Source organism: Vigna angularis, chromosome 10, assembly GCF_016808095.1.
Source record: "Vigna angularis cultivar LongXiaoDou No.4 chromosome 10, ASM1680809v1, whole genome shotgun sequence".
In the NCBI taxonomy this organism is placed as follows: Eukaryota; Viridiplantae; Streptophyta; class Magnoliopsida; order Fabales; family Fabaceae; genus Vigna; species Vigna angularis.
The window spans coordinates 20,923,728-20,948,939 of NC_068979.1; the positions used below are offsets into that span (position 1 = coordinate 20,923,728).

The 25,212-nt window shown below is 34.5% G+C and overlaps 2 protein-coding genes across 8 annotated transcripts; one reads left to right on the top strand and one right to left on the bottom strand.

The window, feature by feature from the left end:
• Positions 1 to 1,610: 1,610 nt before the first annotated feature.
• On the bottom strand, positions 1,611 to 24,394 carry LOC128194216 (uncharacterized). Of its 7 annotated transcripts, none has more exons than XM_052869195.1 (6): positions 24,155 to 24,394; positions 4,573 to 4,675; positions 2,236 to 2,340; positions 2,086 to 2,134; positions 1,910 to 2,005; positions 1,611 to 1,821 (listed from the first exon to the last, which is right to left on the bottom strand). In XM_052869195.1, the coding sequence occupies exons 3-6, from the start codon at positions 2,322 to 2,324 to the stop codon at positions 1,732 to 1,734; spliced, it is 324 nt and encodes a 107-aa protein (XP_052725155.1). In that variant the 5' UTR covers positions 2,325 to 2,340; positions 4,573 to 4,675; positions 24,155 to 24,394; the 3' UTR covers positions 1,611 to 1,731. The 7 variants fall into 7 exon arrangements, with proteins under 7 accessions (XP_052725155.1, XP_052725154.1, XP_052725156.1 ...); XM_052869194.1 differs by lacking the exon at positions 24,155 to 24,394 and adding an exon at positions 4,794 to 5,122; XM_052869196.1 differs by lacking the exon at positions 4,573 to 4,675.
• Positions 10,044 to 11,893, top strand: LOC128194217 (uncharacterized). The gene is made up of 4 exons (XM_052869198.1): positions 10,044 to 10,543; positions 10,612 to 10,687; positions 10,779 to 10,874; positions 10,958 to 11,893. Exons 1-4 carry the CDS (start codon positions 10,476 to 10,478, stop codon positions 11,051 to 11,053), a joined length of 336 nt encoding a protein of 111 aa, XP_052725158.1. The 5' UTR covers positions 10,044 to 10,475; the 3' UTR covers positions 11,054 to 11,893.
• Positions 24,395 to 25,212: the final 818 nt, after the last annotated feature.

Genomic DNA, 25,212 nt, shown 5'->3' on the forward strand with positions numbered 1-25,212 from the left:
CCTATATTTATACAACCTACTCTTTTCATTTCTATTTTTCTTCTCCATTTATTTCCTTTCAACCTTTTCAATTGGTTTAGTTTAAGTCTCTCTTATTTTTAACTTTTTATTGGATCGGTTGCTGATGTTATCATCACATCAATAAACCTCAATTTTTAATTCAATCTTTTGCACCCTCTGTCTTAGAATGCCAATCATCACCAATTTTTATAACTGTAAATTTAGTTACACAACCAACACAACTGTCTTTATTTTTATTTCATTTATTTTACTATTAATAAATTATTTTTCGTAAATAATGTTATTTAGGATAAAATATGCAAGTAGTTAGGAAAATAAAAATAAAATAAAATAAATAAAATAAAAGAATGGTTATAGTTTAATTGGTCGTGACTTTTGCCGTAACTAACGCACAAACAAAAACACCTCCAAAGTTGGAAAATGCGTAGCCGAATAAAGAGCAAATGTGAGGAGAGCATTAACACTTGTTATAAATATTATTTTCTTTTCATTAATTACATCATTTAAACATTTCAATAAATAATTGAAGAAATTAAAGGTGCAGATAAAAGAGACTTTTGAAGAGGCTGAAAGCACACAGAATATTTATTTATATGTTTATTTTTTTCAATCAAACATTACTGCCTTTTGATTTCACCAATAATAAACATATTCTTCCCCGAATTACTAGGCATTATAATAAATTAAACCTAAGGAGATTAAAACTAATAAATATTAGACGCTCATTGTCTGAATGTTCTAAATCTTCCACGAGAAACCTTATTATAATTATAATATATAACAATCTGTTGTCAATTTTTCATATGCTTATTTCTATATATTGATCACACGTAAAACTAAATAAAAATGTAATTTCGTTATCAATGAGTACATGTCCTTTATTATATTTTGACCAAAAAAGTGTCCTTTATATATTTAATAAACGTGTGTCTCAAAGGCATATGGAATGATAAGAGAAAATGATTAAAAATTAGGTAAACATGTTATGAGGATAAAGAAGGGTATCTATCCTTCGTTGCAATAATTTTTTAAGGAGTTGATTACTTACACTAGTGCAGAAAAGGCTTTTTACGTCCGATATTTTGGCCTTTTGACGTCCGGCGTACGCCGGACGTCTATGCGGTAGACGTCCCTCAGACGTCCGTCCTGCCACGACGGACGTTTATACGAACGTCCGCTCTTTCTGAGGACGGACGTCTATATGAACGTCCGCTCTGCCTGAGGATGGACGTTTATATAAACGTCCGCTGCATCAGGACGAACGTTTATAGAAACGTCCGCTGCATCAGGACGAACGTTTATAGAAACGTCCGTGGCCTGAGGACGGACGTTTATATAAACGTCCGCTGCATCAGGACGGACGTCCACATAAACGTCCGCTGCTGTCTGAAGACGAACGTCATCCTCGCTGAGTTATTTTGGTGTAGCGCTGGGGTGGGACGTCCGTATGTGCACAGACGGACGTCTATAGACGTCCGACTGTACACTAACAGACGTCTAGTGGGCGTTTTTTTTTAAAAAATTTGTTTGTTTTCTCAATAGAACCACACCTGAAAAACAGAAAAATGTCCCAGAACAATTCTCCAATAACATAAATATGCGTTTTATATAAACAAAATTCTACTTAATGTTCAATCCACTACCAAACTATTAACATAAAAATAAAACTAAAACCAAGCAATGTTCAATCAAGAAGAAATATAACTATTCCTAACTCCATCTTTGTAAAAGATAAGCGGTCCACTCCTGCCTTATCTGGTTAATTGTGTCCTCTGCAATAGGCGATGTAGTCTTGAAGCGCTGCAAAATTCAACAAAGATTCATTATTGTTTCATATATAGTTGAAGATGATTTTAATTTGTAATGTATTGAAGGTATACATCATTACCTCATTCCAGTCATCTGTAATGACAGCTCGAATGATGGTCTTAATCCAACACATCACATAGAAGCCACATTCCCATGAATCTACCTGCTGGTTACACTAAAATAACAAACTAAATAGTTAAAAATTTAGATCATTCAATAACATAAATGAATTAGAAACTATAAATGACTTACAACCTTTGGATACAAAATTTGAACCAATTGACCACGAGATTTACCAATAACTCTGTACAGATTGAAAACACAAAGTATAATTAATATGACTATTTTATCATAAAAGTTGAAGGTTAACATCAAATTGAAGTCATTTTTTGGAGAAACACTTACCCTTGAAGCATGGTTCTCAAGTCATTTTTCATCTTCCTATGCAACGAACAAAACCATATAATTTTACATTGTTTGGGAATGATAACCATCAGCTGCCAGTGAGACCTATCACGAAGGACAAATAGTTATTCAACTAATTAAGGAAACTATAATAATAATACAATGTCTAACATCAAGTTCACACCAATATGGAAGCTTAAAAAATATCGATCGTTTCTTCCAAATGGTCTTTGCAGAGGTACTTTTATGATGTTTTCCAAACACAATGTCAATGTTTTTGACTTCGTTGTACACCTCTTGACCATTCCGGGGTCTGCACACAACCTCATCCTCAGCACTTCCATTAAATGCTTTTTTCAATCTACGATAAGGATGATTACGAGGAAGAAATTTTCGATGTCTTGTATATACTGTCTTCTGACCATGCTTCAACTGAAGGTAACTAGTGTTTTCTTCACATATGGGACATGCAAAATGACCTTTAACACTATAACCGCTCAAGTTTCCATATGCTGGGAAATCATTTATAGTGCAAAACAACATTGCACGCAAACGGAACTGTTCCTGAACATGTGAATCAAACACGTCGATGCCTTCTTCCCACAACAATTTCAAATCATCAATTAAAGGTGCTAAGTAAACATCAATGTCATTTCCAGGTTGTCTAGGACCCGATATCATCATGGTCAACATCACATATTTTCTCTTCATGCACAACGAAGGAGAAAGATTGTAAATCATCAACATAACTGGCCACGAACTGTGTTTGCTACTTAAGTTTCCATAAGGATTCATACCATCAGTTGCAAGTGCAAGCCTTAAGTTTCTTGGATCTGCACCAAATTCAGGGAATTTGTCATCAATCTTTTTCCATTGTGGAGAATCAGCAGGGTGTCGAAGAAGATTATCGCACTTTCTTTCGTCAGAGTGCCATTTAAGGTTCTTTGCATCTTCTTTAACAGAGAACATACGTTTGAACCTAGGTATTATAGGCAAATACCACATCACCTTACCAGGTGCACCATCATTACCTTCATTACCAGTGACTCTGTCAGATTTCTTTTTAAAACGGGATAAACCACATGTTGGACAATAGTTTAACGAAGCAAACTCCTTTGTGTACAAAACACAATCATTAGGACAAGCATGTATCTTTTGATATTCAAGACCCATTGGACATAAAAAATTTTTGGCCTCGTAATTACGAATAGGTAGAGTATTATTTTCTGGAAGCATCTCCTTCAACAACTCCAACAACTCGGTGAAACTTTTATCGGTCCATCCATTCCTTGCTTTTAAACTAAACAACTTTAAAGTTGAAGACAAGCGTGTAAAGTTTGAGCATCCTGGGAACAACGGTTGCTCTGAATCATTAATAAGAGTATCATACAAATTAGCCCTTCCAAAATTATCTTCACCGACATCACGTATCATGTCCTCTAAATGGTCACTCATCCATTCTTCCACATAATTTGTTCCTCGTGACGTGGTAGGCTGCTCAAGTACTTCTCCATGCCAAGTCCAAACGGTATAAGTCCTCATTATGCCGTACATGAATAGATGGTCACGCACATTGCCTAAGTCTTGGCGTATTTGATTAAGACAACGCACACAAGGACAAAAATATGTCCCGTTGACAGACTTAGCATTTTGTTCAACGTATTGCAAGAACTGCGAAACACCCTTGTCATATTCTTCACTCATGCGACGTTCGTTCATCCATCTTCGATCCATACTATGTTCGTAAAATCATCAGTTCAAGTGTTTTAACTCTCACAAGGTTAGGCCCTACCCATTCAAAAAAATTAATTTTCATAATTTGCTCAGCCACGTGCATTGAAGTCTACGTCATAAAATTGATACAATTTCGGCAGCATTTCGCATTGGTCTCCAAAATACACGAAATGAGAGTAGTCAACGATGACCACAATCAAATATGCATCCGGAGAACAACACAAGTACTGAACCGAAATTTCATCAATCTTATCCTTAAACTCCAGTTGTCATGGTATTGCAAATTATGAAAATTAATTTTCTCAAACTGTCCAATCGGACAATTCAAAATTTAACACAAACGATTAAAAGATTAATCGTTTGTCTTAAATTTCAAACGGGAACTAAGTGTCACTCAATGTATGGCAATAACTAATACACATTTTACACAATAACACATACATGCATACACAAAATTTAACAGTCAAAAACATCCATACACTAATACACATTTCGCATTAATCGTTTAACACAATAACATAACTAATACACATTATAGTAAAAAACGTCCATACACAAAATCCACATACATGCATACACAAAATTTTCAACCAACAAGCTAACCTGAAAAGTAGATTCCAAATGAGAAGGAGGGAAGTGGAGGAGTAAACGGCCTAACACGCAGTCCAAAAAGAGTCAAGGAAGTCGCCCAAGAACACGCAAGAATCTGCAAAAAAACGGACCCAAAACAATTTTTAATCGGTTCAAATCAAAGACATTTCATCACAGAGCAATGTAATCGGATTAAATGTAATTTTAAACGGTCCAAAAGTGAGAAAACCAACCTCGAATATCAATGGCGCAGCAGCAGAGTCGCGAACGGCGGGGAAGAAGACGAACAGTGAATGGTCTCGGTTCGCGCTTCCCATTTTAATGATCATAGACGTCCGTCCCACGTGGGCCGGACGTCTATAATATTATAGACGTCCGGCCCACCACTAATATGACGTTGTAATGAATTTAAAATTGAATTTCGCGGGGCTTTACACGTCCGTTAAGATGGCGCTGACGTCTATAATTTTATCAACGTCCGTCCCAAGACGGACGTCTATAATTCTGATGAAAACCTAAACGATTCAACTACCCATGTCAGTCCTCTGAACGTCCGTTCTGAGGGGCGCGGACGTCTAAAATATTATAGACGTCCGCGCCCCTCAGAACGGACGTTCAGAGGACTGACAGAGTGGCTGGGGTAATAATTACTTAAAGTCCGCTAAACGTCCGTTCTGGGGGGCGCGGACGTCTATAATATTATAGCCGTCCGCGCCCCTCAAAACGGACGTCTATAATGTGATAAACGTCCAGCTCGACCCAGGACGGACGTTCAGAGATTGACAACGGCAGCCTCTAAAACGTCCGTCCCCCCTATGACGGACGTCTATAATGTTATAAACGTCCAGCTCGACCCAGGACGGACGTTCAGAGATTGACAACGGCAGCCTTTAAAACGTCCGTCCCTGTGACGGACGTCTATAATGTTATAAACGTCCAGCTCGACCCAGGACGGACGTTCAGAGATTGACAACGGCAGCCTTTAAAACGTCTGTCCCTGTGACGGACGTCTATAATGTTATAAACGTCCAGCTCGACCCAGGACGGACGTTCAGAGATTGACAACGGCAGCCTTTAAAACGTCCGTCCCTGTGACGGACGTCTATAATGTTATAAACGTCCGTCTCGACCTAGGACGGACGTCTATAGTTCCACGTATTTACTATTATGCCACCGGTCAATTATATACGTTGGGGATTCGTTGGACGGACGTCTATTCGGGGACGTGAAAAACCGTTTCTGCACTAGTGTTAACGTAGCACCTTATAGTGGTTGAGTTTGTTGCCTTTGTGTTTGTGCTGTTTGTGTTGTCGAGCAGCAGCATTGTAAAAAGGCAGGTGAACTGAACTTCATGTCTCCATAACATTACATTAGATTACATAATATTCCTAAGTTATTGATTTTTTTTTTCTTCTACTATTTTATTATTGTGTTAAAAGTTATAATTAACAATTGATTAATTAAAAATAATATGTTTCACTGTGTTAACACTTTCACATAGTTTAAAAATTAAGTTTAGTAATATAATAAGAGATTGTTGAATATAATAGAAACATAAGTCCTTATGAAATTATTGAGTACGGTCCAAACATAAGTTTTCTGGTCGAAATATAAAAAAAATGACTTGTTATTTTCAATAAAAGGCATAAGAGACTGAATGTTTTATTATCGGTATTTTGGAAACATTAATATTTTGATCTAAGTCTATGTGATCTCATTAAGATTAATCAACGTACATTTGTTGATTTTGGATTCTATGTTCCACCAAAATTTTGTCTTTAAAATATATTTCAAAAAAAAAAAAAATTTAAATTACGTTTTATTTCGATATAAAACTACTAAGTAATATATATATATATATATATATATATATATATATATATATTTTAATGATATTTTTTAAAAATAGAATCCTGATAAAGAATTTCAAATTTCAAAATAAATATTATCATGTTTAAGGATGAATCCAATTATGATAAATAGACTTGAGGACGAAATAATGGATATTAACTTTTGATATTATGTTTAAGACACGGACATTTTGGGTGATAGAGATTTTTGAAGTTGGTGATGCTCTGTAGTTGATCTAAGAAGCACAGTGTTGGAAGCTTCATTTTCATTGACTCCACAACAAGGTAGAGAGTGGCATGCCCGTTTGTAAGTGACTGCGAATTATTAGTTTGGTTCGTCAAAAAAAAAATGTCTGAAAGGATATAGTTAGGAAAGAAAAAACGTCCTGAGATCTTTTTCGTTTTTTGTTGGTCGTACGTTGTGACATGTTTCATGTTTGTTTTAAACTTTTGGAGGTCCATATTTATGTGGAGTTTTCTCAGTTTGATTTCGTCTTTTATGTTTTGTCAATTTAGTCATTTATAATGAAAAATTGACTCAATTGGATCTCTGTCGTTAAATTGACTTAACAGAGTTAAGTTATTGAAACGTGGTACTCATAAACCCTGAAACATTTTAAAATTAGGGTTCATTGAATTGAATTGGGATTAAAATTGGATGATCTAAGGATGCTTCATCCAAAACGGCTCACGCATCATCGTCCAAATTCACGTTGGTGGCCCATGTCCTGCCTCAGTTTCCTCTATTTTAAATTGATTATTTATTAAAATATCTGCTAAAATCAAGAAGTGGGTTGTTGGAAGATATGCATTTTCCACTATCCATTTGATCACATTGTTCATCTTCTTTAATTAATAAAGGAGCGTTTTTAGGTGGGGTTCGTACAGTGGTATTGTTTGGGATCTGGAACTTCAAGAGAAGTGCGTAAGGATTTGGGATCTGAAGAGGATCTAAAGGAGGAACTTGAGGAAGTTAAGGGCAGGGCATTCAGAATTCACTCCATCGCCGGGTCTGAAGGAAGCAAGTGGAAAGGGATACGGTGGTGGAGGAAAAAGAGGGTCAGCGTGACCGGTAGAGGCTATAGTTACACCATTGCTATCTCTAATGTGGATTGAAGAATTCTTCAGCAGACCAAGATTATTATTCTGGTGTTAATTGCATCATCCACAGATCGAACCTGAACGCACCAAATCTGCAAAAGAAGATTGTGAGTGATGAAACCTAATCTGCAAAAGAAGAAGCAGAGAAAGCGCACGAGAGTGATGTACTCTTTGTCGGAGACAGTGTGGAGAAGTTCGAAATCTATGATTTGGAGTTGCTGCAATTTTTGGACCAATTCGACGACGTTTCGCTCTGATAATCGAATGCTCGACTTAGGTTGCTGCATGAACTCGATTTGTCGTTGTGTGTCTCTCTTTCGCCCTTTGGAAGATCACTGAAATGTTCTTCGCTTTTGTTGAAGAAAGAATTTTGATCAAGGAACAAATCGTCTTGCGTTTTTCCACTTCCCTCTTTCAAATCTTGAAATGCTTTTCAATCTTCAAAAACAACGAACCCTAAATCCCTAAATTTTAAAAATAAGTGATGCCAGGTTTTAAAATCCATCCAGAAATCCAATTTTTAAAATATTTTTTTATAAAATGCCATGTATAAATTTCACGTTTAAAAATTTATCCACGTCAACATCATAACTCATCAAAAACCTAATTCCGTTAAACTAATTTAACAGTAAAGACCCAATTGAGTTAAATTTTCATTATAAAAGATTAAATTGACAAAAGTTAAAAGATGGGATCAAACTGGAATAATCCTACGTAAATACAAACCTCCGAAGGGTTTAACCTAAACTTTTAAATTTCACAGCACTTTTGTCTTTTTGCTGTTGAATTACACCCACAAATCCCGCACCAAAAAACAAACCGAAGTTGAAGACGAAAACCTAAACCAAACCATAATAGGTTAGGCTGTTTCACTAACTATTCTGTGCGCCAAAGTGACATCGATCATATCCACTTATGTGTCAGGTCACACAAAGTAAGTATTCACTAAGATATCTTCTCACAGGGTCACTGTCACACGTGAGAAAAAGCTTAGGACAGCATTATTTGTTAAGTAGGTAAACTAAACCCGTTAATGTGTTTTTCATATATTAACGAAAACAACATTATAAAACTTAAACTATAATTGTATTCTTATATACCAATTCTTGATTTTACTTAATTGTGATTTTCGCCATAATTTATTCTAATTGCACCGTTTAAGTGTTTTAAGTGAATTGATAGATTGGATAATATAAATAAAAAGTACTAACTTTTCTAAAAAATAAAGTAATATAACGAAAATCTCGTATTGTCTTGAATATTTAATTGAAACGATTAGAATAAAATGGTGCAATTAAACTTATTAATTTATAATTTGTGGAATCTAAAACTCAAGCCTCACCAACTTCACCAAGTGAGGCATATGTGAGTTGAGTTAGGGAAGTGGCTTAACTGAATTCCATTGACGTCTTAAAGTGCATGAGTGGATAAGAAGCATAACCATTTGTGGGACCCTTGATTTTAAAAAGGGTTTTAGAAAAATTTAGTTAAATTCAAACTCAACCAACCAAAATGAGATTATATGCACATTCTTTCTTGTTTTCACCACTTTTGTTAATCAAAATTCAAGGTGGGGGCAACAACTAATTGAAAGGGATGTTATGGATTCGTTTCCAGATTTTATTTACAAAGTTGGTTGACCTATGTTAGAGTTATTTATTTATTCATACAACTAAACTATATCTTATTTATGATAATATATTTTTTACCGTCTTAATTTGTACTTTCCTAAATTTACTTCTTACAATAATACATTATTTCTCTTTTCTTCTTATTTCTTATTTCATTATAAAGATGACAGTTGAGATACCAAGGGACTTCATTGTTAGGTGGGTTTTGTTTTTATCTTCTTAAGGTTCTTCTAGTTAGATACAAATAAGGAAAAGAAGCTTTACTATATTTTCATATATGAAACTTAATTAGTCTAACAAATTTATTGGATAAATAATTTCATTCAAAGTCAACTTACACTTTATAAACATTTTTTTTATTACAGTAGTCAACTAATGGTTGTAATTTGTAATAAAATTTATCATCTGCATTATAAGCTCTAGTTAGATATAGGAATCAATTTGTGAGAAAAACGTCACCAAAATTAGTTAGCATATTTTTGTATCCAGTCTTATATGTAGTAAGGTATATAAAAGTATTTAATTCTTTAAAAAAGAATTGAATGTATTTTAGTTCCCATGAATATAATTTCATCTGTATAGTTTTTTCAGTTTTAAAATTTTAATATTTTCTAACCGTGATCTTATAGTTAACTTAGGATATAATTATTAATTAATATAATAAAAATTAAAAAAAAAATATTTTACATTAAAAAAATAGATGAAATATGTTTTTAGTCTTTTAACTTTTAATTAAAATTAGAATTAATCTTTTTTTAACTTTCACCTAATTTAGTTCTTTAACTTTATAAATGTTTGGATTTAATAATTTTAACCCAATTAAGTTTATTTAACATTTTTAATATATACATATTATATATATATATATATATATATATATATATATATATATATATATATATTCTATAAAAAATATTTTTACTGTTTTTAGGTTAGAGTTAAAATAACTCATGATGTGCAAATTCTGCATATCCATAAATTCACTTGTTAAATTAGTTTGTTTTATAAAATTTCGTTATAACTCATGAGTTAGAGTTAAAATCACTAGTAAAAAATCGGGTTTTTACAGCGCACATTATGCCGCGGTTCAACGAAAACCGCAGCATAATGATGCGCGGTGGCAGTTTTGTAAATAAAACGAACATATATGCCGCGGTTCTACGGGGAACCGCGGCATATACCCCAGTCAACCATTGCCTTTGACGCCACGTATGAATAAAAAATTAAATAACAGGGTATATGCCGCGGTTCTCTGCACAACCGCGGCATATACCCTGCCCATTTATTGCAGGTGCTGACTGGGTCAGAGAATTTGAAAAGTTACAGGGGGTATATGCCGCGGTTCTCTCATTGCACATTGCACAGGCCTCCTCCCACACAACTCAGACAAGCAATTGATTGGTAAGAACCTCAATGTTTGGACTTTCTTTGTTATATAACTGAATGCTAAAACATTTTTTTATATACAGTTCTATTCCAGCAAGTATGATGATGGACGGGAGATCAATTGTTAAGAGTAGAAAGATTGCTTGGATTTCTCTCAAGGTTTGACATATGCTAAAGTCATACTTTGTTATAATTGTTTTATAACAAATGTTATTCACTAACTATTATCAACTGTGATGATATATTGTAGTGTAACAGACAAAATGGGTCATATGAGTGTGGATACTATGTAATGTATTGGATGACCCATATTGTTCGTTCTCACATCACAAGAAGCTGGGAAACGGTAATATTTAACTTTAACAAATTTTGATTTTTTAACAAATGTTGAATTCATATACACTAATTAAAATGAATTGTCTTTTGCAGAGATTCAAGACTACTACACCAGTTCCTGAGAAGTCACTACTATTCATTAGGAACGCTGCTGCGAAGTATATAGTTAGATTATACAATAGCTCTTAGATTTAGATTTAAACAATGCATTTGATTAGATAGAATTTTCTTAGACTCTCTACTTTATTTGATGTTGAAATACATTTGAACATGTGTTTGTTATGTTGAAATTGAATTTCTGTAAATGTTTTTATATGCAGGTCTGTTTTTGTGGTAGTGGATATCACAAAAACAGACCTGCTATTTTAAAAAACTGCAGGGGAATATGCCGCGGTTCTAACCACAACCGCGGCATATAAGGGGAATATGCCGCGGTTCTAACCACAACCGCGGCATATAGTGCTTTTTTTTTTTTTAAAATGAGACATATGGCCGCGGTTTTGACACTAACCGCGGCATACTCGTCGGCCTATATGCCGCGGTTGAACCGCGGCATATAGTGCATTTTTTAATTTTTTTTTTAATTTTTTTTTTTTAAAAAAATGAATTTAGGCCGCGGTTCCCTAGACAACCGCGGCATATTCCTCAGCCTATATACCGCGGTTAGAACCGCGGCATAAAGTGTCTGACTTACTATCGCGGCTGAATATGCCGCGGTTCATGAACCGCGACGTATAGTGAAAATCAACCGCGGTAAAAGCCCCTCGCTGCACTAGTGAATAACTCACATCATCAAAAGAATTGTTTATTAAAAAAGTTTATAAAGTTAAATATTCATAAAATTCATTGAATTGGAGCTAGTTCATACGCTTTTTGACTATTTTATTTATAATAATATATTTTTAACAATAATTAAATTTTTATTATTATGTTAATATATTGGTTTAATTAATGTTATAACTTAATTATATTCATTAGTCATACGTTTCTTAAATTAAATTATACAAATGTATTATATCTAGTTTTTTATTTTTTAATTTCATAAAATTGTGTGTATTTTTGTTTAAATTTAATATAAAAGAATGTTTATATTATATTAGCATTATTTTATAAAAAATAACAACTTATTTAATTTTTTTATGGAAGATTCATTGAGAAAAATTCATTTTTGAAACACACTTATTATATTTTAATTGTAAAAATTAAAAATAAGTTAAAATCTTATATATATATATATATATATATATATATATATATATAGTAAGTTAGCATATTTTTTTTATCTATTCTTATATGTAGTAAGGTATATAAAAGTATTTAATTCTTCAAAAAGAATTGAATGTATTTTAGTTCCCATGAATATATTTTCATCTCTATAGTTATTTTCAGTTTTAAAATTTTAATATTTTCTAACCGCGATCTTATAGTTAACGTTAGAATATAATTATTAATTAATATAATAAATATAATAAAAAATATTTTACATTGAAATAATAAATTAAATATGGTTTTAGTTCCTTAACTTATAAAAATTATAATTAGTCTTTTTCTTTTTAACTTTAACCTAATTTAGTTTCTCAATTTTATAATTATGTAGATTTAATAATTTTAACCCAATTTTGTTAAGTTTATTTAACGTTTTAAATATGTTTTATGATAACATTTGATTTATACACACGGTTGGACACATTTTCATTTTAGTGTTAACTGAGAAACACATCTTAAACGTCAAATAAATATAACTAAATTTTGTTAAAAAGATTAAATTGACGTAGTGTATTAATTTCAATTTTCATTATTGAAAGTTAAGAAAACAAATAAAATTAAACCTGAAATAATTAAAAAGTTTAAATCATAATTTAGTTAAATAACGTATTCATGATTTAGTATGAATAACACAATTATATATTTTATTTCTATTTATTCAATAATATTATTTTAATGTTATATTTTTATTAAAAATAACTATATTTTTTTGTTATAGTTTATTTTTTAGCATATTAATTTGGTTATAATATTAAGGGTTAAATATATTTTTCGTCCTTTAATTTTTAGTGAAATTTTGGACTAATTTAGTCTCTGGTTCTTAAAATTGTGTGAATTTAGTCTTTTTAACTAAATTTTGTTAAGTTTATTAAACGTATTTCTCAACTAACATTGAAGAGAAGTGTCAAACAGTGTAAAAAATCTCAAATGCTGTAATGAAATGAGTTAGAAACATCAAATAAACTTAACAAAATTTGATTAAAAGGATTAAATTCACACATTTCTAAAATTGGGGGACTAAATTGGGGCAAAGTTTTAAAGAGATACTAATTCCAACTTTCACGGAAAATTAAGGAATAAAAACATATTTAACCCTAATATTAAATCATATTAAATCATTAGGAAATAATTTGTTAATACATCATAAAAGGAATTTTGCAATAACTTTTTTTAATAATAATAAAAAAACAAAAATAGCTTACCTTAGAAAACAGAGAAGTAATGTTGATCTTCCTCGAGGAGTCTTCTCCCTTTAGTTTTGGTCCGCTCTCTTAGATAGTTTACTCAAAATTTATATTTTCTTTTATTAGAGGCTATCTTTACAATCACCATATCGATTGAAATCGTGAGTAGAGTAAGTTTTCATTTTACCTCCTCTTTTAGAGTCAAAGCTGAAAGTTTCATTTGCCTTGGGTTGTTTGTCTTAATTTTGTCAAAATGAATTCGAACTCGCGAGTCAAGCGGACCCACCATAGGTTTGAACTTGGTTAGGTTTAAAAAAAATTAAAATTTTGGCATAGATTTTGAGTCTGATCCACAAAGAACTCGGCTCACTCGGGTTGAACTCGTGGTAAGCTGAGTTCACTAGTGCAGGAAAGACTTTTAACGTCTGTTATTTGGGGTTTTTGGCGTCTGATCACCGTCCGACATCTTATTGGGAGACGTCAATGGGACGTCGGACCCCATGGTCAGACGTCTATATAGACGTCAAATTGTATAGGTTGGACGTCTATTTGAACGTCGAACTTGGACAGGTCGGACGTCTATATAGACGTCGGACTTGCACAGGTCGGACGTCTAAATACGACCTCTGTTATTTTGTACTTGTCACATGGAGACTCATGTTGTCTGTCTCCAAAGACATATAGACGTATCAATCTTGTCTTGAAATCCCTCAATCTGATTGTTACATGGGATAACACTTTCCTTCTAATTTGACCAATGTTTGGAATATCATAATGTTGTTATTTAATAACATGCATAAAAAAAATGTTTTCAACAACAAAGTTAACCTTCTTAGCAGATTAAAAACACAGTGGAGGAAAATGGAGGAGTGCACACAATAAATCACGGGCCAAAAGTGGTCAAAATTGCCGCCCAGGAACATGAGAGAAAATGAACCAAAACACAACGAAAACGCATTTTGATCGGTTCAATGATAACTTTTTGGCAAGTATACCAAATCGTTCAAGTAATATAGTGAAATAAGTTTAGAGTATCGTTCTCCCAAGGGAATTTGAGTCACGTTATTTAATCAAGCTTGTTTATCAAAATCAATTTACTTATGATAACATTTGATTTCAACTTTGGAAAATGGCATAAAATTAACAACATAAATATTTAAGAATGTAAAATTGGATAAAAGATCATTGAAATTGGTCTTAGACTACCATTACAGTAACATCCTGAACAACATACGTTCTATATTCAAGCATTCACATCAACGTATCTTGGTTTAATTCCTTAAAGCAAGTTCTAAAATTATCAATTACTTTTAGTTGCTTTTCTTACGTTTATGTTCCAAAAATACTTCCCAGTACAAAAGAACGTTTAAATAAAATTATACTTCCGTATAATCATAAGCAATTCAAGAAAAGACAAGAATAAAAACATATATTGTACAGGAAAATTACATTAATGTATAGTCATTCAACCAATTCCAATGAACAGAAAAACTAGCATCTCTTAGACATCTATAACATACTCTTTACAACAATTCCTTGCAGAAAGCGAAGTCTTGATGCCTTGAAGTGTCTCCTGATCGTCTCCTCAAGTTCTTCAATATTTTTCGTGCTCTGTTTGTTTCAGAAGATAGTTTCTGTCGTTCTGTCACGTCTTTTAAGCCAACACCATTTAATTAATTCACTCAGTGCACAGGTGTGTATGCGCTGAGCGAATTTCTTAATTGCTGTTCTTCAACTGATGACATTCGCTCAACACATAGTGCTGGTGCGTTGTGTGAATGTCTTCATTTTGGCTGTGCGAATTATGGCTTGCGCTTAGCGAGAATTGACTGACAGTAGTCCAAATAATGCAACCTTTCCTGTACAATGTTTACACAACTTTCTACTTCCTATTACTACTTTTCAATGAGGAACACCATAAATAATTTCAAGATTGAGCTCATTTATAAGTTAAAAACAAGTCTTTTCCAAACTTATCAACTCCCCCAAGCTTGAATTATTTCATGCCCTCATGAAATCACAAAAGAAAATAAACATCACAACAGACATTTGACATTTTGATAAAATGACTTTGCACATCAGAAAAAATCACATGCATTCCCAAAGATTTCAAACAATTATGACATGGTGCATCACTCACAAAATCACCTATGCCTCAAATATGAACAAGCAGATCAACATGTAGCATTACTCACCACTCAAGTGTTTATCCTCACATGACAGTAGAGTTGTCATAAAACTTCATCAGCTTTTGCATTCCATTTAATTCACACACTTCACACACCATTGATTAAGTCAAAAGGTCTTTTTAGGTTATGGCTTAGCTTGGCTAGAAAAAGAATCATGGTTTTTCTTGGATTCAAAGTCACCACTTAGTGAGCTCCAACCCGACTCATTTATTAGCGAGCCAGAAAAATTCGAACTCGGCCTGACCTACCACGGGTTGGTGAGTAAACAGATTGGCTCACTGACTCACTTAATTACAATTTTTTTTAAATAAAAAAATTACAAACTTTTTATGATTCAAATCTAAACAAATTTCACTCCCAATGTTTAATTAATTTTGAAAATAAGGAACTTAAATAATTTTTTGAAGCAAAAAAAATAATAAATATTTTTTTATAAAATTAAAATTAAATTTTAATAAAATAAAATTAGGTATGTGGGCTGGTGGGCCAACCTGGCCCACCACAGGTTCAACCCGCATGAGCCGGGCTTAAATAAGCCGGGTTGAAATCTGACTCGCATAAAAAAAATAATTTTTTCAAACCCAACCCAGCCCGAAATCGTGGTGGGCCAGATTTACCCACGAGTTATGACCCATTTTGACAACTCTAGTTTAAATCATTTAAAAATTAATTTTAGCGGAGCCTTTTGGCGTCCGACTTTAGTGGCCCCGACGTCTAATGGATTATTTAGACGTCGGGACTAACGACCCAACGTGTAAGGGGAGTGGAACAGTCACTTTTGACCTACCTCTGCAGGTCATTTGGCGTCCGACTCTAGGGGGTCGACGTCTAGATCGTATTTAGATGTTGGGGTGGCGGGATCGGACGTCTAAGTAGCGAAAAAAATGACTTTCGAGATTCTGGGATGACCAATTGGGTTCTGATAGGGTGAATTTGACGTCTAAATACGAATTAGAGGTCGGTGGCTCTCAAGTCGGATGTTTAAGACCAATAAAAAATTAATTTCTGCAATATTTTTGGCGTCTGTTTGGGAGCAGCTGATGTGTTAGTCAACTTAGATGTCAATTCCATCCAATGTCTAAATACGAATTTTATAATGCCACCAATCATTTTTTACGTTGGATATTTGGTAGTCCGACGTCTAAGGGGTGACGTTAAAGGTCATTTCTGCACTAGTGGTTGACTCACCAATCCACCCATATTTTGAAAGTTCTATTACAAAAATGAAAACCCTAAACCTAAAATGCTCTCACCAATCCACCCATATTTTTGAGTTGATTTGAAGCGGTGCCGACCAACATAGACCGTGCCCCTTAAAAGCATATTGGGCTCCTCAAAAGAAGACCATGCTCAACAACATGCAAACTGAGCTTTCTAGTGTGCAGATCGAGCTCCTCAGCGTGCAGACCAAGCTCTACAACAAAACATGCACATTGTGCTCCCCAGCGTGTAGACCAAGCTCTATGGCAAAGCGTGGAGAATGAGCTTTGCAAACGCAGACCGTGCTCAAATCCTTTCCCAAATTGTGCTCGTTCCAAGACGACTCATTACAAAAAAAAAATTGTTATTCTTTTGGGGATTGAAGGAAAAAAAACTTGTAATTAAGTGAGTCAGTGAGTTAACCTGTTTAATCCACCAATCTTTTGTGGATTGGGTTAAGTTCAAATTTTTTGGACTTACTAGTAAGTGAGCTAGATTGGGTTAACTTACTAAGAGATCAACTCGTGATTGATAAGACTGGACCGGGCCAAATGGCCTGTTTTGACATCACTAGTATGTGTTGTATGTGACACAACTCCTACCCAAATTGTCTTTGCATGTTGATGTTTTCGTGTTGTCATATCATTGATTTAGTCTTCTTGTAGGTATAGTTAGGTTTTATGGGAGTTGAAGACGTGGGAAGGTGTGGAAGAACCTAGGATTTTCTTTGAGGTGAGGTAATCTAATTTTAGCTTTTATATGTTGTGTTTCATTTCATTTCTCGATTGAAATTTGGGCACTGTGAAAATTTGAAATTTGAATCATTGCTTGTTTTGGGGAGGGATTGTGCAGGTTTCTCTTAATCCTGTTGCCATATATGGAAAATTTTAACTCATATTTCTGGATTTGACGCTGAAGATCTAATTGGCTGCATAATTAAAGTTTGGTGGGCTTTGGATAAGCAGTAAGTTCTTATATTAAATCTTGAGAGATCAGTCGAAGAAGCAAAATGGTATATTGATGCCACCGTTTTTATTAATCTAAGACATGTGAAAAATATTACATATACATTTTTGGTTATGTCTAAAGCTTTTTTACCACATCCTCCAAAGATGACTCACGAATTTAGCTTATGTTTTCTACTGCACTTTTATTAGTTTGCCTAGTTATCAAGTTTTTCATATTGCTTCTGTACAGATTAATTGCTTTAAATATTTCTGACTGGCTCTCAATTAATTATCCGTGTACTGGTTTATACATGTAATGTGTTTTTTATACGTTTTTTTAGTTTGATCCTAGAAATAAATTTTTTAAATTCCCATTGCCTTATCGTCTTCCTAGGATTTCTAATTAAAGTTTCATGTTGATGTAACTGCAGATTTTATGAAGGCACTGTTAAGTCTTATGATTCTTCGAAGAGGAAACATGTGGTAAGCTTACATTCTGAATTGGAGAAAATATTCTGCCTCTAACTTACAATTCTGACATTATTGTGGCGGCATGTCATGATTGTGTGAGATTTATTTATTTGTCTTCAAATTTAATTGCATTTATATATTAAAATAAAATTCCTTTATTATAAATTTGTGTATCTCGACACTCTTAAATTCTCTTTGAATAACATGCTTTATATGCTCCAGGAATACAAATGGTAATTTTCTATAATATACCTTTTGTAAATATTGGTTGGTATTAATTATGCACTTTTAGCTCCTAATATTATGCAGGTTTAAGATTTGTTTTATTCGAAAGTCTCATATAGAAATAAGTCTAATTTATAATACTTCATTTTACAAACCGATTTTGTAAGTTAAGTTAAACTTAAAAATTCACTTTCTAATATGGTATCAAACTTTCTAAGACTAATTTATAATACTTCACTTTACAAAACGATTTTGTAAGTTAAGTTAGACTTAAAAATTCATTTTCTAATATGGTATCAAACTTTTTAATATGGTATCAGATTTCAGTTGAACTTTTCATAAGCAAGGAATAACAATATACTCTGTGAAGAGGTTAGTGATTCCACTAATGATTAAACTCCCCATTTGAAGAAAACTAACGGAGAAATATCTTATATTATGGCTTGATTATAAACAAATTAAATAATAAAATTCACAATAATAATGCTACTTTTTTCATGCAATGGTATCCGCTTATAATGCATGCCAAATAGAAAAGAAATTGGTAAAATGATAAGTTCTCTTTCATTTATACAATTTTTACAATATCAAATATGCAAGTATGCCCCTCTGTTTTAATAGTAAGAAATAACAATTTTATAGGTTGATAATGGTTAAGTCTAAATAGTCAGTTTATTGGGAATGAAATTGATTACTGTCATAAAGACAGTAACCCTTTCTGTTTTCAGTTTGTACAGTTTGTTAGGTTTTACTGTTTTCTTAATGTTTACGTTATTGTTCAAACAGAGCTCTATAAATAGAGCTCTCCCCTTTTTTCCATTTCTAAGAAACAATAGAACCATATATTCTCTGTATCAGAATATTTTCAGAACACATATAATAAGAAAAGGCTACGTTTTTCTTACCTCTTTTGACGCGCTCTCCATCTTTGTCTTCTTCACCGTCACCAACCGCCACCTCTGGAGCCACTGGTTTGCACTGACGACACTGCAGCTTGGAGGAGCTTCCAGAATGCTCCGTTCTCTTTCTTCTTTCATTCATATCACGCACACACTGCTTGCGTGGCTTTTTCTTTCACCTTAAGCCTCTCAACCGTAACTCAACATGGGCTGGGCCGCACATTCAGATGCACAGTGCTGGGCCAGTTTTAACATGGTATCAGAGCAGGTCTAGTACCTGCTCTGCTGCCTTGCACCTCTGATTTAATTCTTGGTATCTTCTTAGGCTGTTTCTTGGATTCTTTTTCTCATGGATGAAACCACCAACCCATCCAGCCCCTATTATCTGCACCCAGGTGAGAACCCGGGTCTCACTCTCATTGCACAGACTTTGAACGAGAATAACTACTCTTCATGGAGCAGAAGTATGAGGAGAGCCTTGCTCTCCAAGAATAAAACAAAGTTTATTGATGGGTCCATAAAGAAACCCTAGAAAACTGATGCACTGTTTGATGCATGGGAAAGATGTAATGTGATGATATTGTCCTGGATAACAAAGACTCTCTCCCCACATATTGCTGAAAGTGTCATATACGTTGAAGAGGCCAAGGAATTATGGGATGAGCTGAAAGAAAGATTCTCCAAAGGAGATTATTTCAAGATTTCTGACTTGCTGCAGGATATACATTCTATCAAACAGGGAGAAAGGGGAGTGAGTCAATACTTTACAGATCTAAAAATTCTATGGGAAGAGTTGGAATTTCTAAGACCCATTCCTACTTGCACATGTAAAATTCCTTGTAGTTGTGATCTCTCAAGAATCTCCTTAAAATATAGGGAGATGGAACATGTGATATGTTTCTTGAAAGGGTTAAACGACTCTTACAGCACAGTTAAGACACAGATCCTTTTAATGGATCCTTTACCTAATATCAATCGGGTCTTCTCTCTCATTATGCAGCAAGAGAAACACAGCTCTCCCGAGGTCAAGGTTCTGGTGAATGCAACTGATAAAAACAGTCAATGGAAGGGCCAAGGAAGGGGATCTGGATTTCGTGGTCAAGGTAGAGGAAGGGGCAGGAATCCTAACCATGGGAAGCAATGCTCATTTTGCAACAAAATGAACCACACTATAGATGAGTGCTATTCTAAGCACGGATACCCTCCTTGGTACAAAAAGGGTGACAATAACCAAGACAAGAGGACTAACTGGGGTTCTGCAAATGCATGCCAGAACAACACTCCACTTGAAGAAGTTCAAAGCACACATCAAGCAAATAATGGCGATATTTTTCCTTCCTTCACAACTGAACAGATGCAAAAACTTCTCAGGATGATGGACAAAATTGATGAACCCCCTCACAAAGTTAATCAAGTCCAGAGAAGTGACACTCAACATAAACAAGGTACCCTTTCCTGGATTATAGACACTGGTGCCACAGATCATGTGACACATGATAGAACAAACTTTATCACCTTTTACAAAATTAAACCTATTTCTGTAAAACTGCCAAACAATACTGTTCTAACTGCTGAACATGCTGGAACAGTGCAATTTTCCAAGAATTTTATTATTTTCAATGTTCTCTATATACCTGAATTTTGCTTCAATCTAATTTCTGTTCAAAGCCTCATTAAAGACTTAGATTGCAGTCTGACATTTTCCTCTAAGACCTGCCAGATAAAGGAGAATCATACATTGAAGATGATTGGATGTGCTAACTCTTGGAAGGGCCTCTATTATCTACAAGCTTCTCCTAAATCTGATCAAAGATATACTGCTAAGACTGTTTTCTCTTTTAAGAATCCTGATGTAAACCTGTGGCACTGTAGGTTAGGCCATCCAGGAGACAAGGTTATGAAATTCATATGTGAAAATTTTCCCTATGTTAAGGTTGACACTAATATTGTTTGTGACACTTGCCACTATGCTAAGCAACGAAAGTTATCTTTTCCTAAAAGTGTTTCTGCCACCACTGATTGTTTTGAAATTGTTCATTGTGATATTTGGGGTCCCCTTAATATTGTTTCTGTTCATGGCCACAAGTATTTTCTCACCATAGTAGATGATTACAGTAGGCACACATGGATTTTTCTGATGAACAATAAGGGTCAAACTAGGGAATTACTGCAGAATTTTGTCATTAAAATTAAAAATCAGTTTGACAAATTAATCAAAACCATAAGGTCTGATAATGGACCTGAGTTTAGTTGTGAGGATTTCTATAACAAGCATGGGATCAATCACCAAAAGAGTTGTGTTGAGACCCCGGAACAGAATTCTGTTGTTGAAAGAAAACACCAACATATTTTAAACGTTACCCGTGGCCTTCTCTTTCAATCCAACCTACCTAACGCTTACTGGTCTTATGCTGTTGGCCATGCTGTTTACCTTATAAATAGACTGCCTACCATGATTCTTAACCACAAAATGCCTCATGAACTCCTCTACAAATTTCCTCCCACTTATTTAGATCTCAAGACTTTTGGCAGCTTATGTTTTGCCTCAACTCTTGAAACTAATAGAAGCAAACTCGACCCTAGAGCTAGAAAAGGAATCTTTTTAGGATACAAATATGGTGTGAAAGGATACATTGTGCTAGACATAAATACCAAGGAGCTCTTTATAAGTAGAAATGTCATTTTTCATGAAGAAATTTTTCCCTACAAAGAGATGCATGGCAGCAGAGCAGAATGTGATGTTGCAAGAGACAAAGCTGAGACTTTAAATGCCCTCCTGAAGGACCAGTATCCCACTGGTGATAACAGACAGGACGAATTAAATATTACGGATCCTCCTGAAGTGGAACAGTCAGGAGAACGGTTCTCTGATAATGAGAATGACAGTAATAAAAATGACAGTGATGAAGATGACAGTGATGAAGCAGAAGACAGCCGCGAAAGTCAAAGACACAGAAGGTCTGATAGACCCAGAAGAACTCCTACATACTTGAAAGACTATGTTCATCAGGTGAATCAATCCTCATCTGTTAAAAATTGTTTTAAAACTCCTTATCCTATTTCTGATCTATTGTGCTGTGATAAGCTTTCAGATAAACATTTAAAATACATTATGACTGTCACTGGAACCAAGGAACCCAAATCTTACAGTGAAGCAAAAGGGATGACTGAATGGGTGGAGGCAATGCAGAGAGAAATTAAGGCTCTGCAAGACAATGATACATGGGCCTTGACCCAGCTGCCCCCAGGGAAAACGGCAATAGGGTGCAAATGGGTGTATAAAACGAAATTCAAGGCTGATGGCAGTATTGAAAGGTACAAAGCTCGTTTGGTGGCTAAAGGTTATACACAGCAGGAGGGCATTGACTACCTCGACACCTTTTCCCCTATGGCCAAACTCACTACGGTCAGATTGCTAATTGCCCTAGCAGCTTCCAACAGCTGGTTCCTACATCAACTGGATGTTGATAATGCCTTTCTGCATGGAGACCTTAATGAAGAGGTCTACATGGAACCACCCCCAGGATTAAGCATACACAGTAAAGGACAGGTTTGCAAGCTAACCAAATCTTTGTATGGCTTGAAGCAAGCAAGCAGGCAATGGTTTGAAAAGCTTTCTTCCTTCCTAATAACTGCCAAGTTTGTTCAATCTAAATCTGATCATTCTTTATTTACTAAAAGAACACCTACAAGCTTTACTGCTCTCCTTGTGTATGTGGATGATATTGTGTTAGCAGGGAATTCTATGATGGAAATCAACTACATAAAGGAGCTTCTCCACAATAGGTTTCGAATAAAGAACCTAGGAGAACTCAAATATTTCTTGGGGCTGGAAGTTGCCAGATCTAAAAAGGGCATCCATCTATATCAAAGGAAATATGCCTTAGATATACTGGAGGAAACGGGAATGTTGGGCTGTAAGCCTTCGACTACTCCCTTCCTTAGTGACACAAGCTCCTTATATAAATTGGACAGCTACCTAGATGACCCAGGTCCTTACAGAAGGCTAATAGGGAAGTTGCTATACCTTACAAATACAAGATCTGACCTGTGTTTTTCAGTTAATTTACTTAGTCAATTTGTTCAATCACCTACTGACTATCATTATCGGGCCATCCAACATATTCTCAGGTACATCAAATCTAAGCCCTCTGAGGGGTTGTTTTTCCCTGCTGATTCTCCTATGCAGCTAAAGGCATTCAGTGACTCTGACTGGGCAACATGTCCCAACACTAGAAGATCCACAACAGGGTTCTGTATCTTCCTTGGATTTTCTCTTATTTCCTGGAAATCCAAGAAGCAGAGAACTGTCTCCAGATCCTCTACTGAAGCTGAATATAGAGCTCTTGCAGCCACTGTATGCGAGATACAGTGGCTTAATTATCTCCTACAGGACCTTCAAATTGAAGAGTCAGGAACTCCTGCCCTGTATTGCGATAATAAGTCAGCAAGGCACATAGCTCACAATCAGAGCTTTCATGAACGGACCAAGCATATCGAGCTTGACTGCCATGTTGTCCGTGAGAAAGTTCAGGAACAACTTCTAAACCTCCTTCCCGTGCGCTCCGACGAACAGTTGGCTGACATCTTCACGAAGTTCCCCCATCGCGTCAGATTTAAATCCATTATTCCCAAGCTTGGACTGATGACTATCCACCGTCCAGCTTGAGGGGAGGCTATTGGGAATGAAATTGATTACTGTCATAAAGACAGTAACCCTTTCTGTTTTCAGTTTGTACAGTTTGTTAGGTTTTACTGTTTTCTTAATGTTTACGTTATTGTTCAAACAGAGCTCTATAAATAGAGCTCTCCCCTTTTTTCCATTTCTAAGAAACAATAGAACCATATATTCTCTGTATCAGAATATTTTCAGAACACATATAATAAGAAAAGGCTACGTTTTTCTTACCTCTTTTGACGTGCTCTCCATCTTTGTCTTCTTCACCGTCACCAACCGCCACCTCTGGAGCCACCGGTTTGCACTGACGACACTGCAGCTTGGAGGAGCTTCCAGAACGCTCCGTTCTCTTTCTTCTTTCATTCATATCACGCACACACTGCTTGCGTGGCTTTTTCTTTCACCTTAAGCCTCTCAACCGTAACTCAACATGGGCTGGGCCGCACATTCAGATGCACAGTGCTGGGCCAGTTTTAACAATAATAAAATTCACAATAATAATGCTACTTTTTTCATGCAATGGTATCCGCTTATAATGCATGCCAAATAGAAAAGAAATTGGTAAAATGATAAGTTCTCTTTAATTTATACAATTTTTACAATATCAAATATGCAAGTATGCCCTCTGTTTTAATAGTAAGAAATAACAATTTTATAGGTTGATAATGGTTAAGTCTAAATAGTCAGTTCTATAAATCTAAGTGAAGAGGTTCAGCCATAGTTAGTTTACCATAATATATATATATATATATATATATATATATATATATATATATATATATTTTGTAACTATTCATCATTAGAATTGTGGTAAAGTTTCAAAAAATAATAATTATTATGTTGTGTTGTTAATTTGGTTTTGCTAGAAACTAGTGAAGTTGTTATAGAGAAAACAATTGAGAGATCCGTGAATTGAGATAAGTTTGTTTACATTATGATACTTCATTTCTCGTTATGCATTTCATATTTACATCCTAATTCCTATGTCTTCGGTTTATTCTTCATATGTTGTCCTTTCCAGAGTTTTAATGGAGCAGAGGTTGTTATTGATCAAAGCATGGGAAGAAAGTAAGAAGTCAATACAGATAAAACAAGTAAGAATTTGCGTAAAATATTGTTAATTTCCTTTTCAGCTCAAATAGAATAACCACAATTAAAATTATTGCTATCTTTGTTCTGGAAAGTGATTTTATATTAATGTTTCAGCTTCCAAAAAAAGTCTTTTATATCGAAGTGAGTAATTGTCTTATATTAAGAAGTTTCATTAATTATTTTAGCTTTTATACTTT

What these genes read in the sequence shown, in the direction of transcription:
- LOC128194216 (XM_052869192.1), bottom strand. Translation starts at nt 3,969, where the DNA reads ATGGATCGAAGATGGATGAACGAACGTCGCATGAGTGAAGAATATGAC.
- LOC128194217 (XM_052869198.1), top strand. Translation starts at nt 10,476, where the DNA reads ATGCCGCGGTTCTCTCATTGCACATTGCACAGGCCTCCTCCCACACAA. An exon ending in CTCAGACAAGCAATTGATTG is followed by an intron (nt 10,544 to 10,611) that starts GTAAGAACCTCA and finishes TTTTATATACAG; the next exon opens with TTCTATTCCAGCAAGTATGA. An exon ending in TCACAAGAAGCTGGGAAACG is followed by an intron (nt 10,875 to 10,957) that starts GTAATATTTAAC and finishes TGTCTTTTGCAG; the next exon opens with AGATTCAAGACTACTACACC.